This window comes from Microcebus murinus, chromosome 1 (genome assembly GCF_040939455.1).
Source record: "Microcebus murinus isolate Inina chromosome 1, M.murinus_Inina_mat1.0, whole genome shotgun sequence".
NCBI lineage: Eukaryota > Metazoa > Chordata > Mammalia > Primates > Cheirogaleidae > Microcebus > Microcebus murinus.
Genome location: NC_134104.1, coordinates 1,346,659 through 1,374,566, shown reverse-complemented (window position 1 = coordinate 1,374,566; position 27,908 = coordinate 1,346,659). Strand labels below are relative to the sequence as shown.

The following is a 27,908-nucleotide window of genomic DNA, read 5'->3' as shown; positions in this document are numbered from 1 at the left end:
TTGAACACTTGAAAATTTGTCTGATAGGGGGAAAATTGTGTCTTGTCCTTTTCTTTTCCCTGATTTCCAGTGAAGCTGAGCAGCTCCTGCTGTATGTTTTGGCCTTCGATTCCTCTGTGTTTATTTGCAGTGTTTGATTCACACTTGACGGATTTCTAGGGACAGTGTGAGTGAGAGAAGAATCCAGAGGACTCCAGTTGCTGCAGTTGCAGCCCGTGGCGTTCTCTGCATCTTTGCCACTGCCCTCGTTTCTATTGTGTTGTGATTTGCTCTGATACCCAGTCGTCCTCTTTTCCTGTTGCTTTTTCTTTTTAAGAAATGTTTTTACTATTTTTATGCATTTAGTTTTTGTTAAAAAAAATAATCTTTAGAACTAGCTTTACAGGTTTGCTTAAAAATCCTGTCGAAATTTTGACTGAAGCAGCATCAGATTTTTATGGGAAGCACCGAGCTCCTGCTCCTTCTCATGGTTGCCGGTTGGTATACATGTTCTAGGGGCCCCACGGTGGCTGGAGGTGACGGCAGTGCTTGGGCACCCCCTGCTCACCCCTCTCACCTTCACTCGTGCCCTCGCCCAGTCGTAAAGCTCTGGCTTTATGATCGAGTGTGGCTGATGTTTTGCCGTGGAGTGTGATGCTCGCCGTAGGTTTCCAGAAGGTATTCTGTCAGGGAGCTTGCTTCTCTTTGTGGCTTCATTATATTTCGTGTCGTGAGCGGGTTGTGCGTTTTGTGGAATCCTCCAGACGCCTGTTGTGGTGACCATGGCCTCCACCGCAGCACCACTCTGATAGGCTTCAGTGCAGAGCCAGCCTTGGGCACACCTCGCTGGGCACACGTGTTGCTCTCTTAAAACCCTCTGGCTTTGACTTGCTGGCATGTGCCTGGGCTTTGCGCCTGTTTTAATGGAAGCCACAGGCCTCTGCTTTGCTTCCTCCGTCCCTGTCCTTCCAGCCGTGAGGAAGCTGCAGCCTGGGCCCCCACCGTGCCCTGGAGCAGCCCCCCAGCCCAGCCATCTTGGCCCTCCAGGGCGCCTGGGCTCTCTGGGGACAGGCTTTTGCTTTTAATGAGGTGCTGAGTAAATTGCCTTATTCCGGGCAGTATGGGAAACTGCTGAAGTGTCACCTCAGACGTCCCAATTATGCCCGAGGCTGCTGAGAGCTGGCGCACAACCAGGCTAGGGAGCTGCCTCAGGCCTCTGTCAGCAGTTTGGGGTGAGGGACCCAGGGCTGGTGGTGTCCCCTGACTTTGGATTGGTTGGGGTGGGCCTTTCAGACCTTTCTTGGTGGTCGCCTCCCCTGGTTGTCTCGGGAAACCTGCGGGCAGTCCTCCCGGGCAGCGAGGTCACTGCTGCACCCCAGCCTTGAGTCTGTCTGAGCTGAGCCCCGTCACCAGGCAACGCGTTTGACCCTGGCCTGTCCCGCTGTGTCGGCCTGGGCAGAGGGGGCCTTTGTCCAAGATCCGCACACTCCTACGGGCCATGTGCTGGCAGAGAGCACGTTTGAACATGTGTTTTATTAGCAATTTTGAAATAAATACATTATTCAGCAAAAGTCAAACCCCAAGGCCATGCCCTTTCTGTCCAGGCCTGCCCACACCTCTTGCCTGCCGGCCGGCCCTACCCTGCCAGGCCTGCGTGCCCTGGGGTCTGTCTCAGCCATGGCCCTTTTCCCCGCCCTGGCACTCGTCCCTGGGGCCTGCACCCTGAGGTCTTGGCGGACTGCTCGGCGCTTGTCTTCACTATGCAGGGGACAAAGAAGTGTGCGACTCTCCCAGCCGGTGGCTTCCTTCCTTTAAGTCAAGGGCCGCTTCTGCTCACTGTCCCTTTGCCCACTCCTTTGTGCCCAGGCCACTTTTGCCAGTGTCCCTTTACAAAAGGAAGACTCCTCTGTGCCCGCAACTCCAGTCTCATAATCAAGCCTGTAATTAAAAAGTGTGTCTCTGTGATTAAGAGGAAAAAAATAGCTCAGAGCCGGCTCACCCCAGGGTTCTGGGGCAGAATGTAGGTGACAGCAGGAAAAGGAGGCTGCGGCAGGGCTTGTGCTGTCATGTGCCTCCGCCGGGCTCTGGACCGGGGTGGCAGTTAGCTTCTGCTGCTCTCTGACCTGCTGCTCCTCCGCCCACAGAAATCGAAGCCATCAAGCTGGCCGAGCAGAAGCGCAGAGAGGCACAGCGGCGGAGGGCCACGGCCGTGGTGGGGGACCTGCAGCCCCTGAGGGATGCCCTGCCCGAGCTGCTGGGGCTCGAGGCCAGCACCCGGCGCCAGGGCCACGGGTGAGTGTCCAGGCACTGGCCCCACCCTGGGGCTGGGGGGTTGGGCAAGGGCCCCTGTGACTCCTGACCCCCAGGGAGGCCTGTGACACCCTAGTAGCTGTCCTTGGGGTGAGGTCGCAGGCAGGCGTGGCTCTGTCTGGAGACGTTTCGGGAGAGGCCTGGTGACTGCTGATGCCACTACCCATACCCCCGCCTGTCCCCAGCACACCCTCCCCCATGTGTCTACCACCCTTTCCCACCCGTGTTGCAGGGGGCGCCCTCAGCCCCCCATTCTCAGCCCGCCCAGCACCGCACACTCCCCTGGTGCACCCACTGCAGACACGCTTGGCCGGGCTGGGTCTGGCTGTGTTCTTACAGCCTCTCCAGGGAAGAGGCAGGGCCCCCCACACCGCTCCCCCACCTCTTACCGAGAGCTGGGGGGTGATCTGTGCCCCGAGTGAGTGAGCCATCACGCCACTGGCCTGGGCCTGGGCTTTGTCCTCGTCAGCAGTGACCCCACAGCCTCTCTGCGCTGGGGGGGTCTGGCCCCTCTGCAGGAGCCCACCTCCCGGGTGCCCCTCCAGACCCCTGTCATGGAGTGGCCATTTGCTGGTGATGGGTTTCATGTGTCCTGAAGATGCAGTTGTGGCCCCGCGGCCTTCTGTGGCGTGTGGGCCCTGGAGTGGCTCAGCCGGGAGGACAGGGGGCGGGCTGGTGGTGGAGAATGGCCGTCTCTGCCCCTTCTGAGGCTGCAGCCTGCGCGACGTCCCCCAGAGGCTGTTTTTGGGTTCCCTGTGCCTGGGGGCGTGCACGGGAGAGCAGAGCGGCCTCTGCCCCCCTGGGCCGTCCGGGCGCTGGCCGGGTGGGTGCGGACGCGGGCTGGGCGCCAGGGTGTGGCGTCTGCGCCTCTGCCCCAGCACTAAGGGATGGGCGGGAGTGCCGGGGCTTTCTGTCCCCTCCCGGTTGCTGGGCCTTCCTCATTTGTTGTGTCATCTCTGATTTTGCCTTTTTAAAAACAACTTTTCTTTCTTCTACTCAGCTTCTGTCTGGGCAGGAAGCAGGGGCTATAGTGTGCAGTGTCAGGTCCGGGGGTGGCGGGTGACATGCTGCAGAACCCGATGGTCCCAGGCCGGCTGCCTGAGATGGAAGCATCCGGAACGTTAGGACCAGATGAGATTTGACGACTGGACAGAGCCGACGATGCAAATTCCATTCCTGGTTCTTGAACAAAAATGTGACCCTGGTCAAGTATCCTTTCCCTGTTTTTAGTTTTCTCATCTGAAAAATGTGCTCGGGGCCTCCAGAAGGCAGAGAGCTGCGTAAACACCCTGGCCTGCCAGGGACGTGCCCACAGCTGGGCGGCGCGTGTGCCCGGCTGCGTCCGCTGTCCGGGTGAGGGGGGCTGGCACCTGCACTCAGCCCCGAGGGCCTCCTGTGGGGCACCTCCCTCCTCAGGTGCGTCTCGGCCAGCGAGCGTCTGGCCCTGGGGGAGCCCTCTGGACAAACTTCATTTTGTTACTTAATGCAATTCCATTTTGTCTTCAGAGGCAGGGCCTCGCTCTGTTGCAAGGCTGGGGCGCAGCGGCGGTGATCTCAGCTCACTGCGGCCTCCTGCTCCGGACTCCAGTGACCCTCCTGCCTCGGCCTCCTGGGTAGCCGCCACGCGGCTGACTTTTAAAAATTGTTGGTGGAGATGGGCATCTCGCCCTGTGGCCCAGGCTGGCCTCCAGCTCCTGGCCTCAAGCAGTCCTCCTGCCTTGGCCTCCCATGGTGCTGGGTTACAGGCGTGAGCCGCCGCGCCTGGCCTTAGTTTTTATTTCAAAACAGTGTAGATTTGTAGAGAAACGGCAGAGAGTTTCATGGCCCTCACACCCAGTTTCCCCTGTTATTAAGTAACATCTTACGTTAATATGATACATTTGTCTCAATTAAAGAGCCAATGTCGATTCATAATGATAAGGTATTTAAAATAATAATTAATTACAGCCCATACTTTAGATTTTAATTTCCCCCTGATGTCCTGTTTCTGTCCCAGGACCCCACCGGCGTTGGTCATCTGTCCCCTCAGACCCCTCCTGCCGGGACCTGCTGGGTGGTCTCGCGCTGGTGACCTGGGTGGTCCGGGGAGGACAGTCGGGCTCTTGGTCGGTGCCCCCAGCGGGGCTGACCGGCGTTCTCCTTGTGAGGAGGGGGTGGAGGGCTGTGGGGAGGGAGCCCCGCGGGGACGGGCCCTCGTCACCTCCTGGTCTCGGGGCTCACACTGCCGACGCGGCTAGTCTCTGCGATGCTGCCCTGGTGGGGCCGACGTCTGTTAGGGCCTCCTGGACGGTGATCCCTGTCCACGCCGTCCTCCCAGAAGGAGGTCGCTGTGCTGGGCCACACGGCAGGGCTGGGGGCTGCGCCCCCTCCAGACCCCGCGCCTGCGTGAAGGACTCGGAACCCTGGGCGGGAGCTTTGCTCTTCTCCCCATTCGTTTGTGCCGTTCGTTCTCGTCCGTGTGGACGCGGATGTTTATGGTGTGCTCTGGGCTATCATCCAACACCACTTTATTTTGTTGCTGAAATTGTCTAGCGTTGGCCTTGGGGTGGGCTCCTGGGTCCCCCGGACGCCCCACCGATGGGGGCGGGTCTGGCACCTCCCTGCTGCCCGGCGCTGGCGTGTGCTGGGCTCGTCTCGGGCATCTCCCGCCCGGCCCTGCATCAGCCGCGTCTGCAGGGCGCCCTGGTTCCTGGGCGGGAGGGTGCGAGGCAGGCGGGCTGTGCGCCTGGGGCCGTTGCTGCTGGGCCCCAGAGCCCACAGAGCAGAGAGGCGGGTGTGGATGCTGACCTGTGCACGTTCACAGGGCCACCCCTCTCCCGACACCAGCTGCCAGGGTGGGGGTCCCTGAGAACACACACCCTGAGGTTTGTTAACTCTCTGGAAGGATTCACTCAGCGCTCACCCCCGTGGTCATGGTTGTCACAGTGAGAGGACACGGATTAAAACCAGCCGAGGGGGAGAGGCGTAGGGCAGAGCTCGGGAGGACATTCCCCAGCTGTCGCCTCAGCTGTCCCCGGCAGGGCTGGCATGCCTCGCCCGTCACCCCGCCCTGTGCCCTGTGCGGCTTCCTGGCCTGTTGGCTGCCCAGTCCCATCCCAGACACTCCAGTCCCCTGTGTGGTCCCCGTGTGGTCCCCTGTGGTCTTCCAGTTGCGGGGTCAGGGCTGGGCCCTCGGCTGCTCTTCCCCTGCGGTGCCTAGGAGCCTCCGCGGGGCGGGCTTCCACAGTGCAGAGACCTGGCCATTGGAGACAGCTCACGCCAGGAGTGCCTTTCTAGAGCACATACCTTGCGTGACTCGCACAGCTGACGGTGCTTCTGTTACCCTCCCTCCGCCCCCGGAATGCCCTGGATTCAGAGTTGGAAGGGACCTGGTGTGGGGACATCCTGTGGCCCTGGCTCTGAAGTCACCGAGGCTCTGGTCCTCCACAGCCGTTGCAAATCCGTGGTGCGGCCCGGCTGTGCTTGCCTTGCAGGGTGGTCGTGGGAGCCTGGGGCTCTGAGCCAGCCCAGCGGGTCCTCACCGTGTCCTCCAAGTGTCCACTATGCCTTCCACTGTGTCCACCTGTCAGGGCAGGCACCGCAGCACAGACAGCTGGGACCTGGCATGGAGGCTCTGCCAGGGAGTCCACGAGGACCCTGAGCCAGCAGCCAGCGTGTCCCTGCCGTTGATAAAAGGCCGGATTCTTTAGGAAGTGGACCCTGTGGGGGCCACAGAGCCACACCGGCTGGGCCGTGTTCTTTCCAGTGAATGAGGTCGGGCAGCCCGTGGGCTTTCCTGTGGGTGCAGGGACACAGCCCCGGTGGCTGTGGGTGTACCCAGGGCTGCTGCTTCGACACTCAGAGCACCCCAGGCCAGCCTCCCTCCTGCCACCACCCTGCCAGATGACAGCTGGGCACACATTGTGTTGGAGGTCACTGTGCCCCTGCGGGTGGACTGTGAGGCCTGCTCTTGGGGCTCTTTCCAGACTTGTCTGGGGTTCCCCGTGCCCAGCAGGTGCCTGGGTATACGGGCTGGTGGGGCAGACACTTCCCCAAAGTCTGCAGTGGGCGTTTTCTGGGCCTACCTGTGGTGGCCCATTGCTGTTGGGACCTGTAGTGCCCGACATTTTATATCAGGGAAACCGAGGCCTCGTGCGGTGGAAGGGCTTCTCCGAGGCTCGTACGAGATGGCACCAGGTCATCCAGGTCGGGTGGTCTCTACAGCCACTGCCCCCCGCTGGTCGGGCTGGGGTCCTCCAGGCAGGGCTGTGCAGCTTCCGTCCTCCAGCCCAGGGCACGTGGCCCCAGGCTGTGTCCCTGTGAACCGCACGGTGGGCGGCAGGCAGGCCCCTATCCCGATGTCCCCCGCTCCCGCGCTTGTACGCTGCTGGCTGGCCCTGCTGAGGCCACCCTCGGGAGTCGCCAGGGCAGTTTCAAGCAGGCTGCAGCCTGGGCCTGCCCCTGCCCTCTCTGGATGAGCCCGAGCAGGATCAGGTGCCAGGCCTGCTGGGTTATGAGCTCGGGGGGCCTGGAGCATTGGGGTTGGGGTCTCCCCTCAAGGGTGGGCTGCCCTCTGTCCTGCCTGGGGCCCAGCCCTGAAGTTCCTGCCTCACGGCATCATGCAGCTGGAGCAGGACATGCCTGGCCGACCTTGGGAAGCCAAGCAGCGGGTCACAGGAGCAGGACCTCAGGGGCTTCCTGGGGCCCCTCACCCTGTGGCCTTCTCCAACCCCCAGGACCCTGTCATGGCCCTGCCCCGAGGGCCTCCTGTCCTTGGCATGGTGGGGGGGCGCAGTGGGATCTTAGAGGCCGTGAGGACAGGGCCCATCTGTTGGGGTCTGGCACAGCTGCCGGGGTGGAAGTCTTGACCTCGAGACCCCCGAGGCTCTGGCCTGGGTGTTCTAATGTCCACTGTGCAGGTAGCCACCACTGAGAGCAGTTGTGGAGCTGGGGGAGTGTTGCCCCCATGGGGTGGCGGTGAGGTCACTGGGGGGGCTGGGAGGGCCTGTGCCGTGGGTGAGGCTGAGACCTGGATTCAGTCGCTCTGCTGTGGTTCCTGCCCTAGGACCCCGGGAGTCCTGTCATGGAGGGTGCTGACCATCAAGGGTCACCTGGTCCACAACAGTAACGGGAAACCTGTCAGAAGGTGTGCCCCACCTGGGGGTGTTGCTCACTGAGCCCTGCGTGTGCCACAAGGCTCAGGCGGGGGGCGTGGGGGTGCCTTCCCGTTGCCTCCCACCCGTGGGGGGCTCACACCTGGCCTGTGGGCACCGAGGGGACTCTGGCCCGAGGCCTTGGGAGGCATCAGTCCGGCCCTACCTGCTGTGTGTCTCTTTGTGAGGGTCCCTGCTGGGAGGGCTGCCAGGCCCACTGAGGCGCAGCACCAGATGCGGCCTGCTGGAGGAGGGACCCCTTGGCGACCACTTCCGATGGGGGGTGGAAGGGAGGACCTGAGGCTGCTGAGGGTGGACACCAAGGCCGCCAGCAAGGGGCGCAGAGCTGCGGTGTCCTTGCCAAGGCTGGCCAGGAGAGGTGGCTGCGGAGAGGGTGTCAGCAGGACATGGACAGCTGTGGCGGGTGGGGGAGACACGAGCGGAAGGGAAGTGGGGCTGGCGGTCCTTCCAGATCAGCCCAGGAGCCAGGGCGACAGGAATGTGAAGCTCTGGCACTATTTTGAGTAGACATAAAATGTCTTTCATTCATATTTTAAAAGAATCATGTATAAAAGATCAGGTCTCCTGGTCTGGAGTCTAAATTTAGGTGTGGCCTGAGGGCCGAGCTGGCTTTCTGCCCTCCCCGCCCTCCGCGGAGGACGCCTGCGTGGCGCCCCAGGGCTCTGCTCTTCCCGCCAAGGGCCCAAGCCTTGTGCGCCATTCCACCGTTGGGCCGGCCGCGGGCTGCCTTGGCCACGCTGAGCGCAGGGAGGCTGCGTGGGCTCCCCGGGATCATGGGTCACCGACGAGAGAAGGTGCCACGTGACGGGAGCCGGCTGGGCTTGAGGCCAGAGAGAGGCACCCGCCTGGTGCTGAGCCGGCGTGGCGCACTGGCCCAGTGTCCTGAGTTGAGGCCCAGTGTGGCAGTTTGGAGGATCGCAGGAAGAGGTAAACCGAGGAACCTGTCAGTATGCGACGTCCTGGCCACGTGGCTGGCGGCAGCCCACCCTGACGAGGGGCTCTCCCACGTGGCCGGCGTCCTCCACGGGCATAGGAGGACCTGCGTGGGGCCACGTCTGCCCTTTGGTGTGTCGTGACTGTGGCGGGGCAGCACCCCAGTCTGGCATAGCCTCGCTTTCCATTCCCTTTGTCTGGAGAGAGGTTGGAGGGCAGCGCAGCAGGAGCCAGGGCGGTGGTCTGTGCGGGACGTGGTGTGTGCGGCGAGGGCGGGGGCGTGTGGAGTGTGGGATGGGCCTGCTCTGCACCGGGGCTGGGCGGCGTGCTGTGTGTCCTGAAACGCCCGTCATCCCGTGTCACGCCGGAGCCCAGAGGGCCCACGGCACATCCCTTGACGTCCAGCTCCCGTGACGTCCAGCCCCGATTCCGTGGTCGGGCGACTGCTGGGCTCCTGCAGCCAGAGCGCAGCAGGGACTTGTGGTGCTGGGGTGGTCTGGTCCCCTGGGCCACTGCAGTGCCTGCTCGGGGAGGGGAGGCCCAGGCCTGCCGTGGGACGGTTTCCAGGGTGCCAGGTGTGGAGCTGACGTGGCTTCTCTATGTCCACAGCAAGGCAGGCAGCAAGCCCAGGCCCACCGAGCTCAGCAGGATGAGCGCAGCCCAGAGACGCCAGCTCCTGTGAGTACCAGCCCTGCGCACCCCCCGCCCCGCGCCACGGGCTGTCTCCTTGTGTTTGCATTCCGACTCCAGGTGTGGCACGTTTAGAAGTCCGTGGTGTCCTCCGGTCAGGCCCTTGGAGGCCAGCTGCCCCTCAGGCTGCTCCTGGGGGAGTTGCAACGCCTCCCTCTCGCCCTCCTGCCCCTGGCTGGTCAAACTCTGGGTGATGTGGCCGAGCCCCTCTGCTGGCCGCACCTCGGCGCCCGCAGCCCCCGTCCTGTGGAAAGTGATAGAAAAGTCACAGACCACGCCCTCTGCCTCTGCAGAACTGGCGCCAGGTCCCACCACTCGCTCTGGAGGCCGAGGGGCCGGACGTCACGTGCGGCCGGAGTGTTGGTGGCTGCTGAGACGGTTTTCTTCGTTTCAGGAGTGACTTTGCTAATGTGTTTTTAGGGTGCAACGTTTCGTGTCAGTTCTTAGGCCTACTGTGCTTTTTCAGTTTGTAAATTAGTCTTTTTTAGTGATGACTATTATTTTTGGAGACTTGTTTGAATTACATCTGCAGGCGTTTCTCCTGCACCGTCCCATGGGTCTGTCTTTGAAAACACTAGCTATGCGTTTATTGGGTCTTTTGCTCTTTCGTCTATACCACTTTTACTCTAGGCACTGTTGTTTTTTTTTTTCCTGGCAGAGTCTCACTCTGTTGCCCAGGCTAGAGTGAGTGCCGTGGCGTCAGCCTAGCTCACAGCAACCTCAAGCGCTCAAGCGATCCTCCTATCTAGGTATTTTTTAGCCCTGAATTTTTATTATCTTATAGTTTTTATTTTTATTTTTTTAGAGACGAGGCCTCGCTGTGTTGCCCAGGCTGGGGAGCAGGGGCTCCAGCGATCCTCCCGTCTCAGCCTCCCGAGCAGCTAGGTCTTTTCACAGCCTTGGAGCTCCTGGGGCTGGCCGCCCGCAGCCTGCATCCACTCCCTGAGAGCCCGTGGACCTGTCCCTGTCCTCGCGGGTGACAGGTCTCTTCCTACAAACCTCCGTTTTAGGTGGTCCAGGCTGACACCTGGGGGCCTGGCAAGGGCCAGAACACCCCTCCCCCACAGCCTTAGCAGTGTCCTCCCTTGTGCACGTGCGCACGCGTGTGCTCTGCACACGGCGCCGGCTCCAGGAGTCACTGTCGGGTGCCTGTCCTTCCCCAGCCTGCACAAGCCGCAGGGTCACAGATGGGCTCGTCGGCGGTGTTGCCGCTGTGACTGAGGCATTTCCCTGCTGACCTTGCGAGCAGAGCCCCAGCTGTCGTGCGGGGCCAGCGTCAGCAGCAGGAGGAGGTGTCAGTGGTGCCAGCAGAGCCCTGGCAGCCTGTGCGTGGGGACAGGCCTGGCCGGCTGTGGCTTCGGCCCCAGTGCAGTGTTTTAGCCACTGAGCCTCGGGCCCCACTGCCCTCCGCGGTCTGGGGTACGAGCACCCAGCTCAGTCACCGGGAGTGAGGGGCCCCTTTCACAGCCGGGAGAACCAGGCCCAGTGTGGTGGGACCCGCCCTGGGTCACGCACACGGGGCACCCGGCTCAGCCTCCCAGCAGGTCGGGCATGAGCCTGTCCAGGAGTTGCCCCCTGAGGCTTACACTGGGTCACCTTTGTCGTCCACAGGGCAGCTAGCTGGGCTCACGTGGCCGCTGCTGGCTATGGGGCTGGCAGAGCACGAGCTGGCCCTGGGCTTCCAGAAGGTGGCCCAGCCCTGCTGGGTTCAGAGCGGGGGCCAGGGCCAGGGCGGGCAGCGCTGGGCTGTCTGCCGCCTCTGCCACAGGCCTGGGTGGCCGCCCTCCTCGCCCTAGGCATCTGCCATGGCCGTGCTGTGCAGGGAGGCACCTCCTACACGAGGCCCTGTCTGCAGGGTGAGGGAGTCGCTGCCCGTCCTCAGCCTCCCGCCTCAGCAGCAGCCCTGTCCACGCCCTGGGCCTGCTGCAGGGCAAGGCCCCGTGGCAAGCCCCACGGTGGGCGCAGGGGCTCCAGGGCCTGCCTGTGGCTGAGAGGAGGAACCAGGTGGGCATTCCTCTCCTGCCGGAAGGCCCAGGCACTCAGTCCCGCGGTGACGCTAGGCCTCTTCTGTCCACTCTGGTATCAGCTGTCCCACGGTGCCCGGGTGTGTGGTGGCCGAGCCTGGGGGTGCTCAATCTGTGTCTCTGGCTCCCCCCACTCAGGGGGGTGGGAGTCTCTGTGCTGCCACTTGCTGACCTCAGTCTCCGTTCTTTCAGTGACGAAGAAAGGGCCCGGTTCCGGGAGCTGCTGGCCAGTCCGGCTTACAGAGCCAGCCCCCTGCTGGCCATCGGGCAGCGGCTGGCGCACCGGATGCAGCTGGAAGGCGGCAGCGAGCTGTGAACGGACAGGGCAGGCCACGGCTCTCAGGACGCACCTGCCGGCAGAAGCGCCCAGGGAGCAGCCGGCCCCTCAGGAACACGGCCCTGGCCTGGCGGCTGCCCCCAAGCCTCTTGGCATGGCGGGGGGTGTGGAGACGGTGAGGACCAATAAAGTGCCCGCAACCTTCCTCTGTGCCCCTCAGGAACACGGCCCTGGCCTGGCGGCTGCCCCCAGGCCTCTTTGGCGTGGCAGGGGGTGTGGAGACGGTGAGGACCAATAAAGTGCCCGCAACCTTCCTCTGTGCCCCTCAGGAACACGGCCCTGGCCTGGCGGCTGCCCCCAGGCCTCTTTGGCGTGGCAGGGGGTGTGGAGACGGTGAGGACCAATAAAGTGCCCGCAACCTTCCTCTGTGCCCCTCAGGAACACGGCCCTGGCCTGGCGGCTGCCCCCAGGCCTCTTTGGCGTGGCAGGGGGTGTGGAGACGGTGAGGACCAATAAAGTGCCCGCAACCTTCCTCTGTGCCCCTCAGGAACACAGCCCTGGCCTGGCGGCTGCCCCCAGGCCTCTTTGGCATGGCGGGGGTGTGGAGACGGTGAGGACCAATAAAGTGCCGGCAACCTTCCTCTGTGCCCCGGTGCTCGGGCCGGGCGAGGGGCCCCAAGCCCCGTGCAGAGGGACTCTGTGGGTTTGGGGACTGCATTTGCTCGACACCTGGGCTTGTCTGGGCTTCACCGCCATCCCTGAGCCAGCACCGGTGCCTCTGAGGCCATGACGCAGCTCGCGGTGTTGTTAGTTTAGGGAAGGAATCTGTCACTGTGCAGGTGACGTGGGCTCTTCTGTGCCCACCGCTATTCGCCTTCAGCGAGAGTCTCTGCTGTGCCTGGCCCTGGCGGGACCCATCTCCTGACAGGAGTGCTCGGGCCCCGGGCTGCCCGGCCCTCCCATCTCAGAGCCCCCCATCCCTGTGCTCCCCCGCGTCCCCCAGTGTGGATGGATCTCGCCACGGCCGCCCGGTCCTGACCCCGTCATCGTCACCTCCCGCCCCGGGCCTCACCCCTGCAAGCGCTGTTCCTGAGGGTCTGCCCAGCCTGCTGCGAGCTGGGCCCTCATCCCTGTGTCCTCGGGCCTGCAGAGCAGGGGTCCTCCGCGGGCCCTGCCCAGGAGCCCCGGCTGGCCCACAGCAGGCGGATTCACGTTCGTTAGGAGCCACTGGGAAGTGGGGTTGGTTGTTGGACTCAGACACATCACCTGGTAAACCGTCGTTTTCAGGACGTGGAAAGTGAGGGGCTGGCGTGTCCCCAGGCCCTGAGGCCCAGCCGGGCCCCCAGCTCTTTCCCCAGGCACCCCCCTGGGCAGTGAGGCTCACGGGTCCCAGTGCAGCTGTGCTCATGTGCCCAGGCGCCTCTCGCTCCTGTCCACAATCAGGCTGCCAGGAGGACAGTCCCCCCGTGGGGGCGGCAGAGCTGTGCAGTGCAGGAGGACAGTCCCACCGTGGGGATGGCAGAGCTGCGCGATGTAGGAGGACGATTCCACAGTGGGGACAGCAGAGCTGTGTGGTACGGGGGGACAGTCCCACCGTGGAGGCAGCAGAGCTGCGCGGTGCAGGAGGACGATCCCACGGTGGGGATGGCAGAGCTGTGTGGTACGGGGGGGACAGTCCCCCCGTGGAGGCGGCAGAGCTGTGCAGTGCAGGAGGACGGTCCCACTGTAGGGGCGGCAGGGCTACTCCGTGCAGGAGGACGGTCCACTGTGGGGGTGGCAGGGCTGCGCGGTGCCGACGGTGCTGCAGGACTGGCTGGCCCCAGCAGTGGAGATGGCTGAGCAGAGACCTAAAAGAGCAGAGGTGGAGGCAGCAGGCGTCCCATCCACGGAGGCGGACACAGACTGTCCCAGGAAAGTAGCTTGAGAACCTCGGGTGTGGGGGGTGTCACCCTCCCGTCCGAGAGAGCAGGAAGGGCGCGTTCCAGGCGGTCAGGCACCACTCAAGTTAGACTCGGGCATCAGCGGAGCGCTGCTCCGTGCCAGCCACCACGCAGAGTCGGCCCGTTTTTCCCAGAAACAAGTGGCATGCGTTGACAGACGCCCTGAAGTGGTCACTCTCCGGGGCCTGCTGTAGGACTTTCCTGTCTTTGTGTGTGTGCATCTCCTAATCTTCGTAGAATGCACACAAATTCTTTGGTAATAATTCTAAGTAAAGGAGTGCTCCAGTTCAGTGGTTTTCACGCTTTTTAAACCCTGGCCATGTGTTCTTTTTTCATTTAAAGGGTAAACAGAGCAGATAAAAGCCTCTTGGGGCCTGGAGGTGCCCTGGCGCCGGCCTACAGGGCCCTGGAGGAGCCCGGCCTGGGACGGTGCCCTCCCGAGACCGACCCAGCATGTCCTCATTGCTGGCACACGGGTGGGAGACGGGGGGCACCGCAGAAAGGGCGAGGGAGGCTCGAGTGGTGGGCCCCCGTGGGTCTTGCAGGAAGAGCAGTGTGGGGGGGGGCGCACTTGGCACAGCGGCTCCAAGGAGGCTGCGGGAATGTCCCTCCCCAGCAGCAGCTGCCTGGGTCCCCCTCCCCTAAGAAAGCACCTGCGCCCCCTTGCCTCCCCCACGCAGGCCCTCACTTTCACAGTGGGAGCAGCCACGAGCCTGGGAGCTGCGTGCCGGTCTCCAGCTGCCGTCCCTGCACTTGGGCAGCCAGACTGTTTCCCGCGGGTCTGGGCCCGGCTCCCTGCCTTGGAGGACTTGCCAAGTGAGAAGTTTCCCAGGGCTGGAGCAGCAAGTCGCCGCCCACCGGGTGGCTTAGAACAACCAGCTTGCTCCCCTGCAGTCCAGGCTGGGAGTCTGGTGTCTCGGAGCCGCACCCCCGAAGGCCGCAGGGAGGGTCCTTTGCTGCTTCTGGTGCTGGCTGCCACAGCCCTTGGTGTCCTTGGCTTGTGGCCACATTGCGCTCTTGTGTGCCCCTGCGGCCCCCCGAGGAGGGCACCGCTCGAGTTGGGTCAGGGCTCCTGCTCTGGTGTGACCTCCTCTTTCGTGACCGCCCAAAGGCTCCGTTTCCAGGCAGCGAGGTTCCACGTCTCTGGAGGTGTGGTGCTGGGTGGTGATGTGAGCACCCGGCCTCTGAGAGCCCCCACCCCACCGCCCGCACAGGCCCGCTGCCCACCCACCCACGCGCCGGGACGTTGCCAACCAAGGTCACGCTGGGAACCGTGAGCTGCTGGGAACCGTGAGCGGAGGGAGGTTGGTGGCGGGGACGCGGCGGGGTGGGGAGCACGGCGTGGACGCAGCTTCCGGGCCTGCGAGTCAGGCCCTGCAGCCGTGCCTGTTGGGGTTCTGTGCTGCTGGAAGCCAAGTCTTGCACAAACACCAGGCGTCTGGCTTCTGGAATGTTCCCTGTACAGTGATAACACGGGCGGCAGCCTTGGTCTTGCCCTGGAACGCTGGCAGGTGCTGCTGCCACCAGGCCTCGCCTGCGCGTGGCCGCTCCAGCCTCCCGCGTCCCCGTCCGCCAGAGGCCAGCTTTCCTGGGTGCTGCTGCCAGGCGTGGGGCGCGCGGGTGGAGATGGTGGGGTGCTGGCCTCCTGTCTCCTGCCGGGAAGGCACAGACCCAGTCACGATGTTTTTCCTGCGAAGATGTTAAAGTAATAAAGGTCAAAATGGTAATTGCACATCTGCTTCTGACGTCGGGTTGGTTTGTCTTCCCGAAGGTTGAGGAATCTCAATGTCAGGGTGTTGGGAGGCCACTCGGAGAAAACCAGCGATCACCTGTGTTTCCAGATGTTTCCTCCAGTGCCGCAGACAGTGCCCGGGATGCCGGAGTCTGCGCAGCCGGGCGGCCTGGGGCCCTGTCCCTCCCAGCACTCCTGCCACACCCATAGGGAAGGCCCAGGGCCCCTCGAGGTGGCCCCCAGTGGGCCTGGCGGGGAGAGCCGGGCCTGGGCACCGAGCTGCCCCACGTGGCCCCGAGCGCTCGCTCCAGCTCCTCAGGTGTGTGCGCAGCAGGCCAAGGGCCACACCCACGGGGCCCTGGAGGGACGGCACCCTGGACTGGGAAGACCAGACGCACCGACATGCAGAACAGACTGTCCTGTCTACGGCCTTGCCGAGGGGCCGGCCCCCTCTTGCTCCCTGATGCCTGGGGCATAAACTCCCACTGCACACACATAACCACGCACACCACACACCCCACACTCACACAAATTCACACCCTGCACCCCCTGGCCGTCTTCCAGGAGGGAAAGCTGCGCTGCCAGGACCGTGGCCTCCCCCGCCCCCGCCCTCCCACCTGGTGGCGGGACAGGAGGTTGTTCCTGCAGGCAGGTGGGGGCCTGCTGAGCCGAGGGGCCGTGTGCTTAGTGTGCTTAGGCGGGAGCCCAGCCTGGCCGGGTTGACCCTCCCAGGTGGAGCCCACCTCCCTCCCCACCGGTCTACCCAGGGGAGCAGGGAGCAGCCTCCCGCCCTTGGCCTCTGGGCTTCCTCTCGCAGAGGTAATTATTTTCACGCAGCTTCTCTGCCTCTCCTGGGCCAGGCGGAGAGTCTGATTACACGAAGATGTGTAATTGGAGACTGGGCGCGGGTCGGGCCTTGCCCAGTTCCCAGGGCATGAGCGTGGCAGCCTTTTGTCTTCTGCACCTCCCTGGGGCCTTGGGCGGCTCCTGCACGTGCCCGGGGGTTTGGCTGGACCTGGCCTGGCCCTCAGCCAAACCTGCCCCACCCTCCCCTTCCCAGTGCCCAGAAGCCAGGCCCTGCAGGGCACCGCGGGCTCCCTTCACTCACCCGACAGCCAGGTCCCGGCCAGCCGCGCCACAGCTGCCGAGAGGAGACCCCTCCCCACACGCAGCGCAGTCTTGGGTGTCACGGGGGAGCCTGCCCCCCCTGAGTCCGACCCCTGAGGTCTCCTGGGGAGGGAAGGGGGCGCGTGCAGAAGGCAGGGGGGGCAGGTCCAGCGCCCGTCCCTGGGAGAAGACGAGGTGGGGGGTCAGCGTTCCCGGGACGGGATGGGAGGGAGGGGCGGCCATCCCAGGTGCGCGAAGGAACCCAGGTCCGTGCTGGGTGGGGGACCTGCAGCCTCCGATTTCAAGGTTCACTTTTAACCACCAGGGGAGGCGACAAAAGCTTCACCTTTCTCTGCCACACCCTTTCAATAAAAGCATCTGTTCTGCAAATTCTGGATTCACTCGGAAGGCTGCACTTAAGGACCTAGAAGGCCACACCTTGCCTTACAGCGGCAGGTTCCCACCCAGCTCTGGGTGGGCCGGTGTGCCGGGTGGTTGGTGCTTCTCTATGGGCATCGCATGCCTGGCATGTGTCTTCCCCCCGGGCCCTCTCGGGGCCGTGGGTGTCTGCCAGCTGCCACCAACCGCTGCCCCCGCCTCCCCGCCGCGTGACCGTGCAGGGCTGGCCAGCGCTTTCTCTAACTTCACGGATGTGGCCGGGGAGGGTGGGGGCTGGCGGGGAGCACGGCGGGAGCAGCAGCCACTGGCGGCCTGCCCGGGGAGCGGTGGGCAGGATGGCTGCCCTCCCCAGAAGTGTCCCTGTGGCCCAGCTGAAGGTCACATGTCCGAAGGCAAGATAATCCAGTTACGGGAAAGCGACCGTACGTCTGGCCGCCTGCACCCCAATTATCCCCCCAGGAGATGCCTCCACCACCTCTGGGAGCAGAGCAGCGGCTCAGGACACCCCCAGCCACCTGGGCACAGACACATGGCTGTCGGGAACCCCCCACGGTGGCCTGAACTCCCAGGACCCTGCAGCAGGGCTGGGTCTGAGGCTGAGGGCCCGTGTCCCTGTGTCTGCTGCGGTCTGCCTGGTGGAGACCAGAACCCGGGTCTGCCCGGCCAGGCTGGCCCCGTGGGGCGCTGTCCTTGGTCTGGCCTCCGACCTGGCCGGGGAGTCTTTGGGAAAGTCACACTCCCTCTGCCGGCCCAGTTTCCCTGGTGACTGAGGGCATCGGAGTGGGTGCCTGGCCCCTCCTGGACCAGCCTGCAGTGTCCGGCTCGGGGGAACCCAGGTGATGGGCACGTGACTGAGCCCGGCCAATCAGAGTCTGGCCTGCACGGGGGGCACCTGGTGCTGCCTCCTGGGCCGTGGCTGGAAGTGGTGCCGTGGACATCCAGGGACTGGACCCGAGTCCCCCTGGGACTGCGCTGCTGCAGGCAGGTTTCTGCCCTGACAGCCCCCGCGCTTGCCACTGCCGCCCAGGCCAGTGTGGTTACCTCGGGGACGCCCCGGGCAGGTGCCAGGGGAGCAGCCGCCCTCCCTACCCCACTGAGCCCCAGCGGTGGCCGCTCCCGGGGCACAGGAGGGGGCGAGGGGCTGAACGCAGGCGCCCGGGCTGCTCACCCGTGGGCCCTGGCGCTCTGCATTCCCCGGCCAGCTGACCCTCAGGGCCTGTCTGGAAGTGGGCGAACCGCCACCCCAGGGCTGCTGGGGGAGGCATTTATGTGAGGACTCCCCCAACCCTAATCCTTCCCGCTGGTCACTGCTGGTGGTCAGTGCCAGCCATCCCTGCAGTCCTGTGCGAGGGCCGGTCTGGGGGCCGCAGCAGTGTCGCCCTCAGAGCACTCGGCACTGAGCTGGCCGGGGGGTTACAGGCCGCGGGAGCGTCGCCCACCTGGCCACACTCCTGCGTGTGTCCAAGGCCGCCTCCCCCAGGAGCCCTCCCGGCTGCCCCGTGGTGACCCGTCCTTCCCTCCCGGGCCGTGTGGCTCCCTCCGGTCCCTCCTTTCCAAGAGCCAGAGGTCAGAGACGCCTTTCCAGGCCTGCTCACCTGAGCCCAGCAGGGGGCAGCTCGCAGGGTTGAGCCGCTTCCCTCCCACCCTCACCCGCCCGTCCTGCGGCCCTGCGGGTCTCGGGCCCGTGGGGCGCGGAGGCTCATCTGCAGCGAGCAAGGCCCTTTGCCTCGGAGGCCGGGGCCGAGTCCGGGAGCAGAGCACGAGGGGCACGGGCCTGGTGGGGCCCGGAGCAGGCACCTGCTCAGACAAGCACCGCACACGGCTGGATGAACAGGACAGAGTCCCTAAGGCACATGTGTGTGTGTGTGTACTCGAGTGTGCATGCAGGTGCATGTGTGTGCACACATGTAGATGGTGTGTGCAAGTGTGTGCACGCATGAGTACATGTGTAGACGTGTGTGCTTGAGTATGCACATATGTAGATGGTGTGCTCAAGTGTGTGCACGTGTGAGTACACATGTAGGTGTGTGCACTTGAGTGTGCGTGTGAGTTCGTGTATGCAGATGGTGCACTTGAGTGTGTGCGTGTGTGCTGCTGTGCACGCGTGTTTTTAAGGCAAACCCAAACATTCTCCACTGGGCGCGATGGGCGTTCACTTTCAACCACACTCAGAGTGGGCACGAAACCCGTCGTTCCTAACCTGGAGCATTTTATCGAGAAGAGAGATGAACGTTACTGAATTCCTTTTTGGCGCCTGTTGAGAAAATCACCTGTCTCTGTTGCTGTTTTTCCCACCGGCGGTGACCAGTGTCCAATCCCCCTGCGCTGCCTGCGCAGCGTTCCTGGGTCTCGGCGTGGGCGCGGAGGGGGCTCCAGGCCGGGGCTGTGTTGTGTTTGCTGGGCCTTCGTTTGGAGTTTTCCTCCCGCTCGTGGGTGAACCGCCCCGTGGCCTTCTGTGCCACTCTGGCATTCCCGAGAGACAGAGGCTTCTCCCGGGCTCCTCCGCGCCCGGCCCTGGGTCACGGCTGACGCGCGGAGACTTGCAGTCGTGGCTCTTCCATGCTGTCAGCGAAGCGCCCACAGGGCAGGGCTGGGGTGTCACAGGCTTCCTCCTGCCTGTGCCTCACCCATCGCCCGTTGTCCCCTGAGGCTGGACCCCACCCCACCCGCCCCGCTGTCCGCTAGGGACGGCAGTCAGGACCCCGACCTCCTCCCAGCCCAAGGGGACAGACCCTGCCCTGGGCCCCGAGCTGGCAGTCTGACCCTTGAACTTTCCCAGGCGTGGGAGTCCAGGTCTGTGGGGCCCCTGCTGCCCCTCCCTGCAGAGGCCCTGGCCTGGCCCTGGGACGCCCTGTTGCCCGGCCGCTGTCCTGGCCCTGACACTGCCTCTCCCCGGGCGCACATACTATATCAGCTAACATTGATGTACTGCACTAATAGCTAACACTAGTGCACTACACTAATAGCGAACACTCATATACCATATGAATAGTTAACACTAATACCCTTTACTAATAGCTGGCACTAATATATGAATAGTTGACACTAATAATACCCTTTACTAATAGCTGACACTAACACACTGTATGAACAGCTAACACTAACACACTTTACTGACAGCTGACGCTAACATGGCGCACTAACAGCCGACGCTGAGGAACTGTAGTAACAGGGAACACCGATGTCCTGCGCCAAGATCGAACACTGTACAGCAGCGAGCTGGCTGACACAGGCCTCCCTACCCAGACAGCCGCCAGCTTCCACCCGGGCTGGGGCCAGCTGCCCGATGTGCCCGCGTCACTGCCCAACGACACTCGCCGCACGGCAGCTCCACGCCTGGGCAGGCCGGCGCGTGGGAGCGAGCGCCTGCTGGCACCTCCCTGCAGCGCGCACACAGTAGGTGCCCCAGCACTGCGAGTGGACGCTGGTTCTCTGGCGGCACTTGGTAAGGCGGGGATGAGTGTCCTTGTCACCCCAAGGTGGAGCAGGACCTCCGGGAAATGGACGGGCGCCCTCCAAGCCGGCGCGGGAGGCGAGGGGAGCTGCCCACGGAGAGGACACTGCGCAGGGAAGCTTCCAGAAGTGCCAGACGTGCTCCGGGAGGAGAACTTATCATCCGAAGTGTTTTTATTATAAACAAGAGAGGACGGAAAACAGATGAACTACACATTCAGTCCCAGACTGAGGAAGAGAAACGAGATAAATCCCGAAGCCGGGGACGCCGGGGCGGGGGTGGAGATGAAGGTGGCCGGGTCTGGCCGCAGAACGCAGCGCCGATAACCCTGGACTGGAAAACGTCCCCGGGCAGCTGCTTGTCTCGGCGTCTGGGTGACCGCTGTCTCTCTGACGCGGAGCCGCCGCAGCCCGGAAGGTGACTCGTCCCCGCCCTGCCCGGAGGGGCAGGAGAGCCCTGGCGCCGGTGACCTCGCTGTGCCCGGCCTGTCCCCTCTGCCCTCCGCCGCTCTGTGCACGGCGGGACCCTGTATGGTGGGACGGGGCCGCTTCTGCCCCGGGGGCTGGGGGCTTAACACGCTGTGCCGCAGGTCACCCGGAACCGCCGCCACGGTCTCCACCCGGCTCGCGGGAGCTGAGATCCGTCCTCGCTGTTGGCGGGCCGCAAGCCTCGGCGTGCACTGCTAGTGCCGTTCGCCGGGTCAGCTGTGGCACAGGACACGCGTGTTTGCTTGGTGTCGTCCCTGGCTGTCAGCTATTGATACTGCTACAGTTCCTCAGCGTCGGCTGTTAGTGCGGCATGTTAGCGTTAGCTGTCAGTAAAGTGTGTTAGTGTTAGCTGTTCATACAGTGTGTTAGTGTCAGCTATTAGTAAAGGGTATTATTAGTGTCAACTATTCATATATTAGTGTCAGCTATTAGTAAAGGGTATTAGTGTTAACTATTCATATGGTATATGAGTGTTCGCTATTAGTGTAGTGCACTAGTGTTAGCTATTAGTATAGTACATCAATGTTAGCTGATATAGTATTAATATATTATTGTTAGCTATTGGTATAGTATATTAGTGTTAGCTGTTGGTATATTAGTGTTAGCTATTAGTGTAGTATATTAGTGTTAGCTCTTGTATAGTATATTAGTATTAGCTATTAGTGTAGTATATTAGTGTTAGCTATTGGTATAGTGTATTAGTGTTAGCTGTTGGTATAGTATATTAGTGTTAGCTATTAGTGTAGTATATTAGTGTTAGCTCTTGGTATAGTATATTAGTATTAGCCATTAGTGTAGTATATTAGTGTTAGCTATTAGTGTAGTATATTAGTGTTAGGTATTAGTGTAGTATATTAGTGTTAGCTATTGGTATAGTATATTAGTATTAGCCATTAGTGTAGTATATTAGTGTTAGCTATTGGTATAGTATATTAGTATTAGCCATTAGTGTAGTATATTAGTGTTAGCTATTAGTGTAGTATATTAGTGTTAGCTCTTGTATAGTATATTAGTATTAGCTATTAGTGTAGTATATTAGTGTTAGCTCTTGTATAGTATATTAGTATTAGCTATTAGTGTAGTATATTAGTGTTAGCTATTGGTATAGTGTATTAGTGTTAGCTGTTGGTATAGTATATTAGTATTAGCTATATAGTGTAGTATATTAGTGTTAACTGTTGGTATAGTATATTAGTGTTAGCTATTAGTGTAGTATATTAGTGTTAGCTCTTGGTATGTTAGTATCAGCTATTAGTGTAGTATATTAGCGTTAGCCATTGGTATATTAGTGTCAGCTATTAGTACAGCATATTAGTATTAGCTATTAGCATAGCATTTTAGCCACTGGTGTAGTACAGAAGTCCCAGCTGTAAGGACAGTGCATTAGCCACTGGCACAGCACAGCGATATTAGCTGTTAGTATACTAACATTAGCTATTCAAATCTCCCTTTCTGTGTTGCATTATTAGCTTTTTGCTGTTTTCTTTTTTTTTTTTTGAGACGGAGTCTCGCTTTGTTGCCCAGGCTAGAGTGAGTGCCATGGCGTCAGCCTAGCTCACAGCAACCTCAAACTCCTGGGCTCAAGCGATCCTCCTGCCTCAGCCTCCCAAGTAGCTGGGACTACAGGCATTCGCCACCATGCCCGGCTAATTTTTTGTATATATTAGTTGGCCAATTAATTTCTTTCTATTTATAGTGGAGACGGGGTCTCGCTCTTGCTCAGGCTGGTTTTGAACTCCTGACCTCGAGCAATCCTCCCGCCTCGGCCTCCCAGAGAGCTAGGATTACAGGCGTGAGCCACCGGGCCCGGCAGCTGTTTTCTTTTTGAAGGTCTCACAAAGGTTATTCCTAGTCATAGAACATTTTGGTGGTTGCTACAGTAGTTCAGCGTGTTCTTCCCTTGGAGGAGTGCCAAGGCGGCATTAGCCTAATAGACGGGGAAGTCTGTCCGTCTGGCTTCCCGAGAGCGAGCCCGGCCAGCAGCTCTGCGCCCCTGGAGGCCGCCCCGTGGGCCCGCTCGTGACGATGCTGGAGTTCTCGCCGCTTTCCTCGTCCCGCCTGTCCTTCCAAAGACCTTGCCCACGGAGCCGCGGGGAGCCCGGCTCCCAGCACGGGGAGGAGCGGTCTGGAGCCCCGGCTGCCCCCATGGAGGTTTGGGGAGACAGCCCGGACCCCCAGAGTCCGAGTGTCTGAATGGCCGTGGCCGGGCTGAGCCGCGAGGCCAGGGAGCCGTGTGGGGCCTGCAGGCCGGGAAGGTGTCACAGGTGCCCGCGTCCAGGGCAGAGGCTGGGCTGGGGCCAGGGGAGAGCAGGGCCACCGCCTCCTCGTCTGTCCAGGAGAGCCGAGCACAGTCACCAACTGTCCCCGGGGCCTGAGGCATGCGCGGGCCACACGCAAGCCCTGAAAACAGGGCCCCCGAGCCCCGGGAGACGCCAGCGCTGATGAGATCGTCCGGTCTTCCCGCCCAAACCCCGAGAACTGGGACTTGCGCAGCTAAGTGCCAGGAGGAGACGGGGGCGCCCAGGGCTCTGGACGTTGTGGTGACCCTGCTGCTGCGGGGCCACTCCGGTCCCCACCACCCGAGCTCAGCCTGTGCCTCCCGTCCCTGCTGGATGGACGACGTCTGTAGCCGTCTCCCCGGCTGCAGGGGCCGAGAGCCGGACGCGGCGGCTGCCAGGAGTGCAGGGAAAGTTGTTTAGATAAAGCCCAAACAAGCACCGCCATAGATCAGAGGCGGCTGTGACACAGACTTGGCCTGGCGGCAGCATCACAGCTACACTTCCACCACGCACACCCAGAGGAATGCGGCCTTATCTCCGCCGGCCAAGCTACGTCCCGGGACCTTTCGGGAGCGTCTCGCTGCCGTCCGGGAGCCGGGCCCCAGCCCAGCGCCGCTGCAAGAGCCACTGTCACGGCACAACCGACGTCATCCTTGCCGTGTCCCCTGCACCCGCCCGGCACTGAGGCCGCCAACAGGAGCGCCTGGGACGGCCTGAACCCCCGTGGCCCACTGACTCCAGGCCCGGCTGTGCTCTGTACATGTTTCCTCACGTCACTGCTCCCCAACCCCATAGATTAGGTGCCATTAGCCCGAGTGACAGGTGAGGAAACTGAGCCACAGAGCCCCACCCCCAGCACACACCCAGTGGAGCCCAAGGCCTGAGCCGCAGAGTCTCCCGGGTTGTGCGGCTGCTTGGCCGAGGTCCCAGCACAGGGCTGACGCCCCCCCCCCAGACCCCGTGTACCCCACAATCCCTGTCCCCCTGCACAGACCTTGTTCCCACCTCTTGTCCCCTCCCCGCATGTCGGGACAGCAGGACCAGGGCCCCCCGGCCCCACGCCCCAGAGCTGGGCCTGGCTCGGCACTGCCTGCCCGGCAGTCTCCCCGGGCTGTCTCCCGTGTGCGTGGGCTCCTTGGTGTGGCCCAGACACGTGGCATCGGGGGCCTGGTGACCACAGCGCTTGGTGGCAGCAGGGAGGTCCCTCCCACGCAAGGGGTAAAGGCTGCGGCTCCAGTGGGAGGAGACTGGCGGCCTGGGGGCCCCGCGGCCAGGCTGAGGCCTCCCCACCCCCACGCCCCGCCTGCAGCTGCGTGGAGGAGCTGGGACCGTCAGCCAAGCTGCCGCAGAGACGGGCGCTGAGCCGTGTTCACCGTGTGAAGCTGCTGAGTCCTGGGCGGTTTGTCCAGAGGCCATCGCTGTCCCGCACGCCTGGCTCTGCGCCAAGTGGGGTCTGCGTGGTCCGGGGCCGCGGTTGTGCTTTGGGCAGCCGGCGCCCGGCCGGCCGTCCCCAGTGCTGTGCGTGCTGCAGGGCGGCCCCACCTCCGCGGACGGGGCCTCAGGCCCCACCGCTGGGGCCAGCCGTGCCCCGGGGCTCAGGGTCCCTCCCCCCCCGCCCGTGTCAGCCCCCCCAGACCCTGGTGACCCCCTCCCCATCTCTGCAGTCTGCTCCCAGCAGTGTCCTCACACCCGGGCTCTCGGTCCCCAGCCTCCACCCGGCCACTCCGGCCACCCCGTCCTGCGTGACGCCCCGCCCCCACCAACCGTGGTTTCCAGGGAGCTTTCCCGGCTCCCAGCCCTGCCCCGCCTGCTGGCCTGGGGGAGGTTCCGCCCCTCCTAGACAACTGTCAGTGTCCCCGACACCGCCCTTCCCGACCCCACCTGCCTCCTGACCCCCCAGGAGGACCCCAGGGCTGGGACACAGCTTCCCACCCGCAGGCTCTGCCAAACTCGGCTGGAATGACCCAGTCTTGGGGGTTCCTCGGGCGGGGGCCGAGGGCCTGTCCAGAGCAGGGGGCACTTTTCCATGGTGGAGGACACATTGACTCAGCTGTGATCACATAAGGCCACATTCCAGAAACTTCAGTTAGAGACACTTAAAGATGTACATTATTTCGTAAAACTCTAACTACCATGTACTTAAAAATTTAAAAAAATGAAAACTATTTGTTAATTTTAAAGTTAACCTTTTAATGACTCTGCTGTGTCTGCTTTTTGTTGGAAAGCATTTGAATATTTGGTTTAAGCGTGGAGGTCGCAGGTTCAGTTGATCCTCGAGATGGGTCTCATCGGTCATTTGTGACTTTAAGGGCGTCTTGATTGGGGTTACATAGGGGAATGTGGATTCACAGCAATAAGTGGTTGGACAGCAAGAAAGCATTTTTCTGGGCATGCATGAATGTGTGGGTATTCTGCGTTTTTCCTATTTCCATTGGATCTTTCTTAGCATCAAACAATGACTTTAAAATGTCAGCTCCTGAGAGCTCCATCCATTCCATCTGTGGTTCTTTAGGTGCCTTGGTGATAGCAACTAGCTGGGGCTGAAATGCTAATTTGGGTGAATGTCATGATTCTCAAAGTCAGTTACCCTTCCATTGTGTTCTCCAGTTAATAGTCGGTCTGTAATAGCCGGGTATTCTTCACATGATTCACACCTATCATCCTGCTCATCAGCGATCTTTGCTAACTGGGCAAAATGTTCATCCAAAATCTCCTTTTGAAGAAGAAGTGTTTTGAACAAAGATAGCTTTTTTCGAAATGCTTGGATTTTTTTTGCCACACACCCTACACAGACTTCTATTTACCGTGCAAAGAAATATTCAAGTCGTTTTGATTTTGCCTGATCACACAGAAATGCTGCATTCCTATAGAAATCTCCTTTCAGTAATTCATATTGCTGATTCTGTTCTCCATAGAATTTAACTGTGTTCTCACAGAGACACGATTTTGCTAACACCTGTCCCTGCGGTAGCCAACGCACTTCAGAATGATCACACCCGGTCAAACTGAGAGGATTATTTCCTTGACACTTTTTGGTATTTTAAATACATTCACTTAAAAAAATAAAAATATAAAAGATGAACAAAACTGTGTTAATAAAAATAAAAGAAATTGTTCTGTAAAATTTGGATTCAGTCAAAAGACCTAGAAGGCCACGCCTTAAGGCCGCAGGTCCCAGCCCTGGTGCAGTCAGTGTCCTGGGTCCTGGGTCCCCTGGAGAGGTTGGCCCAGGGGGGAGGGGGGAGGGGCTCCCTCCCTCCCTGGGGGTCCGGCCTGTCCCAGTACGGCGGCCCCGGGCGGCCCTGGGCTAGGAGGGTTGTGGGGGCTTGGGGCTCTGCGGAGAGGATAGAGGATGTTTGGGGGTGGCTGTCACACACGGGAGTGATAACGCCAGTAGAAGATGTTTTGTGAGTGTCTCTGTGCGCGTTACAAACCGAATCCCCACCTGACTGTTTGTTTGTGAGCCTTCATTAAGGATGACGCTGCCGTTCCATTATGCTTTAGGTGTTTGGCCAGTTTCCCGTCTGAGTGCACCTCGGGATTAAGGCTGGCCCTGGAGTATGCGTGCACATGTGTGTGTGTGCGCGTGTGTGCATGTGTGTGCGCGTGTGTGTCAAGCCAGGCTTGTTCCTGAACCTGACCTCCTGGGCCCAGGGCGCCGCGGGCTCCAGCGGCGGAACCTGCCCGGTACGACTCTGGCCAGTCGGCGCCCTCTTCCATCTCCCCGTGTAGACGCAGAGTCCCGCACGGAGGTGGAGCCGTGGGCGTGGAGGCGGGGGGCTCCCAGGTGCCCATGGCCTTGCGCTGGCCGGGGCCTGTCTCATCAGACAATGTCTCCAGGAGCCGAGTAACAAACACGTCTGGAACAGCTGCGGGCAGGGGGCGAAACAGGAAGCTGCTGGCGGCCACACGGGGACCGCGGGAGCCCTGCGGGGAAGGGGCCTGGGCTGGCGGCACGTGCAAAGGCCCTGGGAGCAGGCTGCTTTCTGCACTCAGGGTGCCGGTGGCCAGGCCTGGGGCGGTGGGCGTGGCTGGAGTCTGGCTCCGCCCAGGGCTCCCCAGGGGCTCCCTCGGGGGCTTGGCCTGCACCCTCGAGACTCCCGAGAACGAGGACGGCTGCCAGAAGGAAGAGGAGGGGTGCCCGCAGCACTTCGCCTCTCCCTGGAGTGGGCTTGCCCCGCTTTGCACGTGGCCGAGCATTCTGCCCCGCCCGCCGGTTGCCCGTGGCGGAGGCCGCAGCCCTGGGCAGGCCGGGCCGAGGGGCAGGAGTCCAGGGAGGGCCCAGCCCGGGGGCCTTGCGGACCCTGCGGCACCACGCAGGACTGGGTAGGGGCGAGCCAGGCCCGGGGGTCCTGCCAGCAACGCGGGTCACAGACTCACTCTGCCCCAGGCCCGGAGTCACGCCGGGTGCCTGAGCCCCTGCGCTCGCGGGGCTGCCACGTGCCGCTCTCCCCAGGGCGTGCTGCGAAGTTGGCCACGGTACAGCAAACACTACACATGGTGTGTGTGTCTGTGTGTGTGTCTGTGTGTCTGTGTGTGTGTCTGTGTGTGTCTGTGTGTGTGTCTGTGTGTGTCTGTGTGTGTCTGTGTGTGTGTGTCTGTGTCTGTGTGTGTCTGTGTGTGTGTCTGTGTGTGTCTGTGTGTGTGTGTCTGTGTGTGTGTCTGTGTGTGTGTCTGTGTGTGTCTGTGTGTGTGTTTACACCTGTGACGCAGGGTCTGGCGGGGAGTCCCAGCGTGGCGCCCAGCGTGGGGTCTGTGTGTGTGTCTGTGTGTGTCTGTGTGTGTCTGTGTGTGTGTTTACACCTGTGACGCAGGGTCTGGCAGGGAGTCCCAGCGTGGCGCCCAGCGTGGGGTCTGTGTGTGTGTCTGTGTGTGTCTGTGTGTGTCTGTGTGTGTCTGTGTGTGTGTTTACACCTGTGACGCAGGGTCTGGCGGGGAGTCCCAGCGTGGTGCCCAGCGTGGGGTCTGTGTGTTGTCCCGGCGTGTGTGGCAGGTGGAGCCCGAGCAGGTGGCGGGTGTGGCCCGGGACGAGCTGGCAGCCGCTGGGGCAGCGCCGGGAAGGCCCTGGAGCTCCGCGCTGGGGCGCAGGTTTGCGGCACTTTCCTGCGGTCGCCTGGCGAGGGGCGGCCCGGACGCCCGTCAG

At 61.9% G+C, this 27,908-nt stretch overlaps 1 protein-coding gene across 1 annotated transcript in view; it reads left to right on the top strand.

The window, feature by feature from the left end:
• Nucleotides 1–11,898, top strand: part of SLX9 (SLX9 ribosome biogenesis factor) — a 36,773-nt gene extending 24,875 nt beyond the window's left edge. The window contains exons 4-6 of the mRNA XM_012780033.3: nt 2,124–2,271; nt 8,985–9,053; nt 11,282–11,898. Of these exons, the coding sequence (XP_012635487.2) occupies nt 2,124–2,271; nt 8,985–9,053; nt 11,282–11,405 (341 nt within the window). The 3' untranslated portion in view covers nt 11,406–11,898. The remainder of the gene's footprint in view (nt 1–2,123; nt 2,272–8,984; nt 9,054–11,281) is intronic.
• The last annotated feature ends 16,010 nt before the right edge of the window (nt 11,899–27,908 follow it).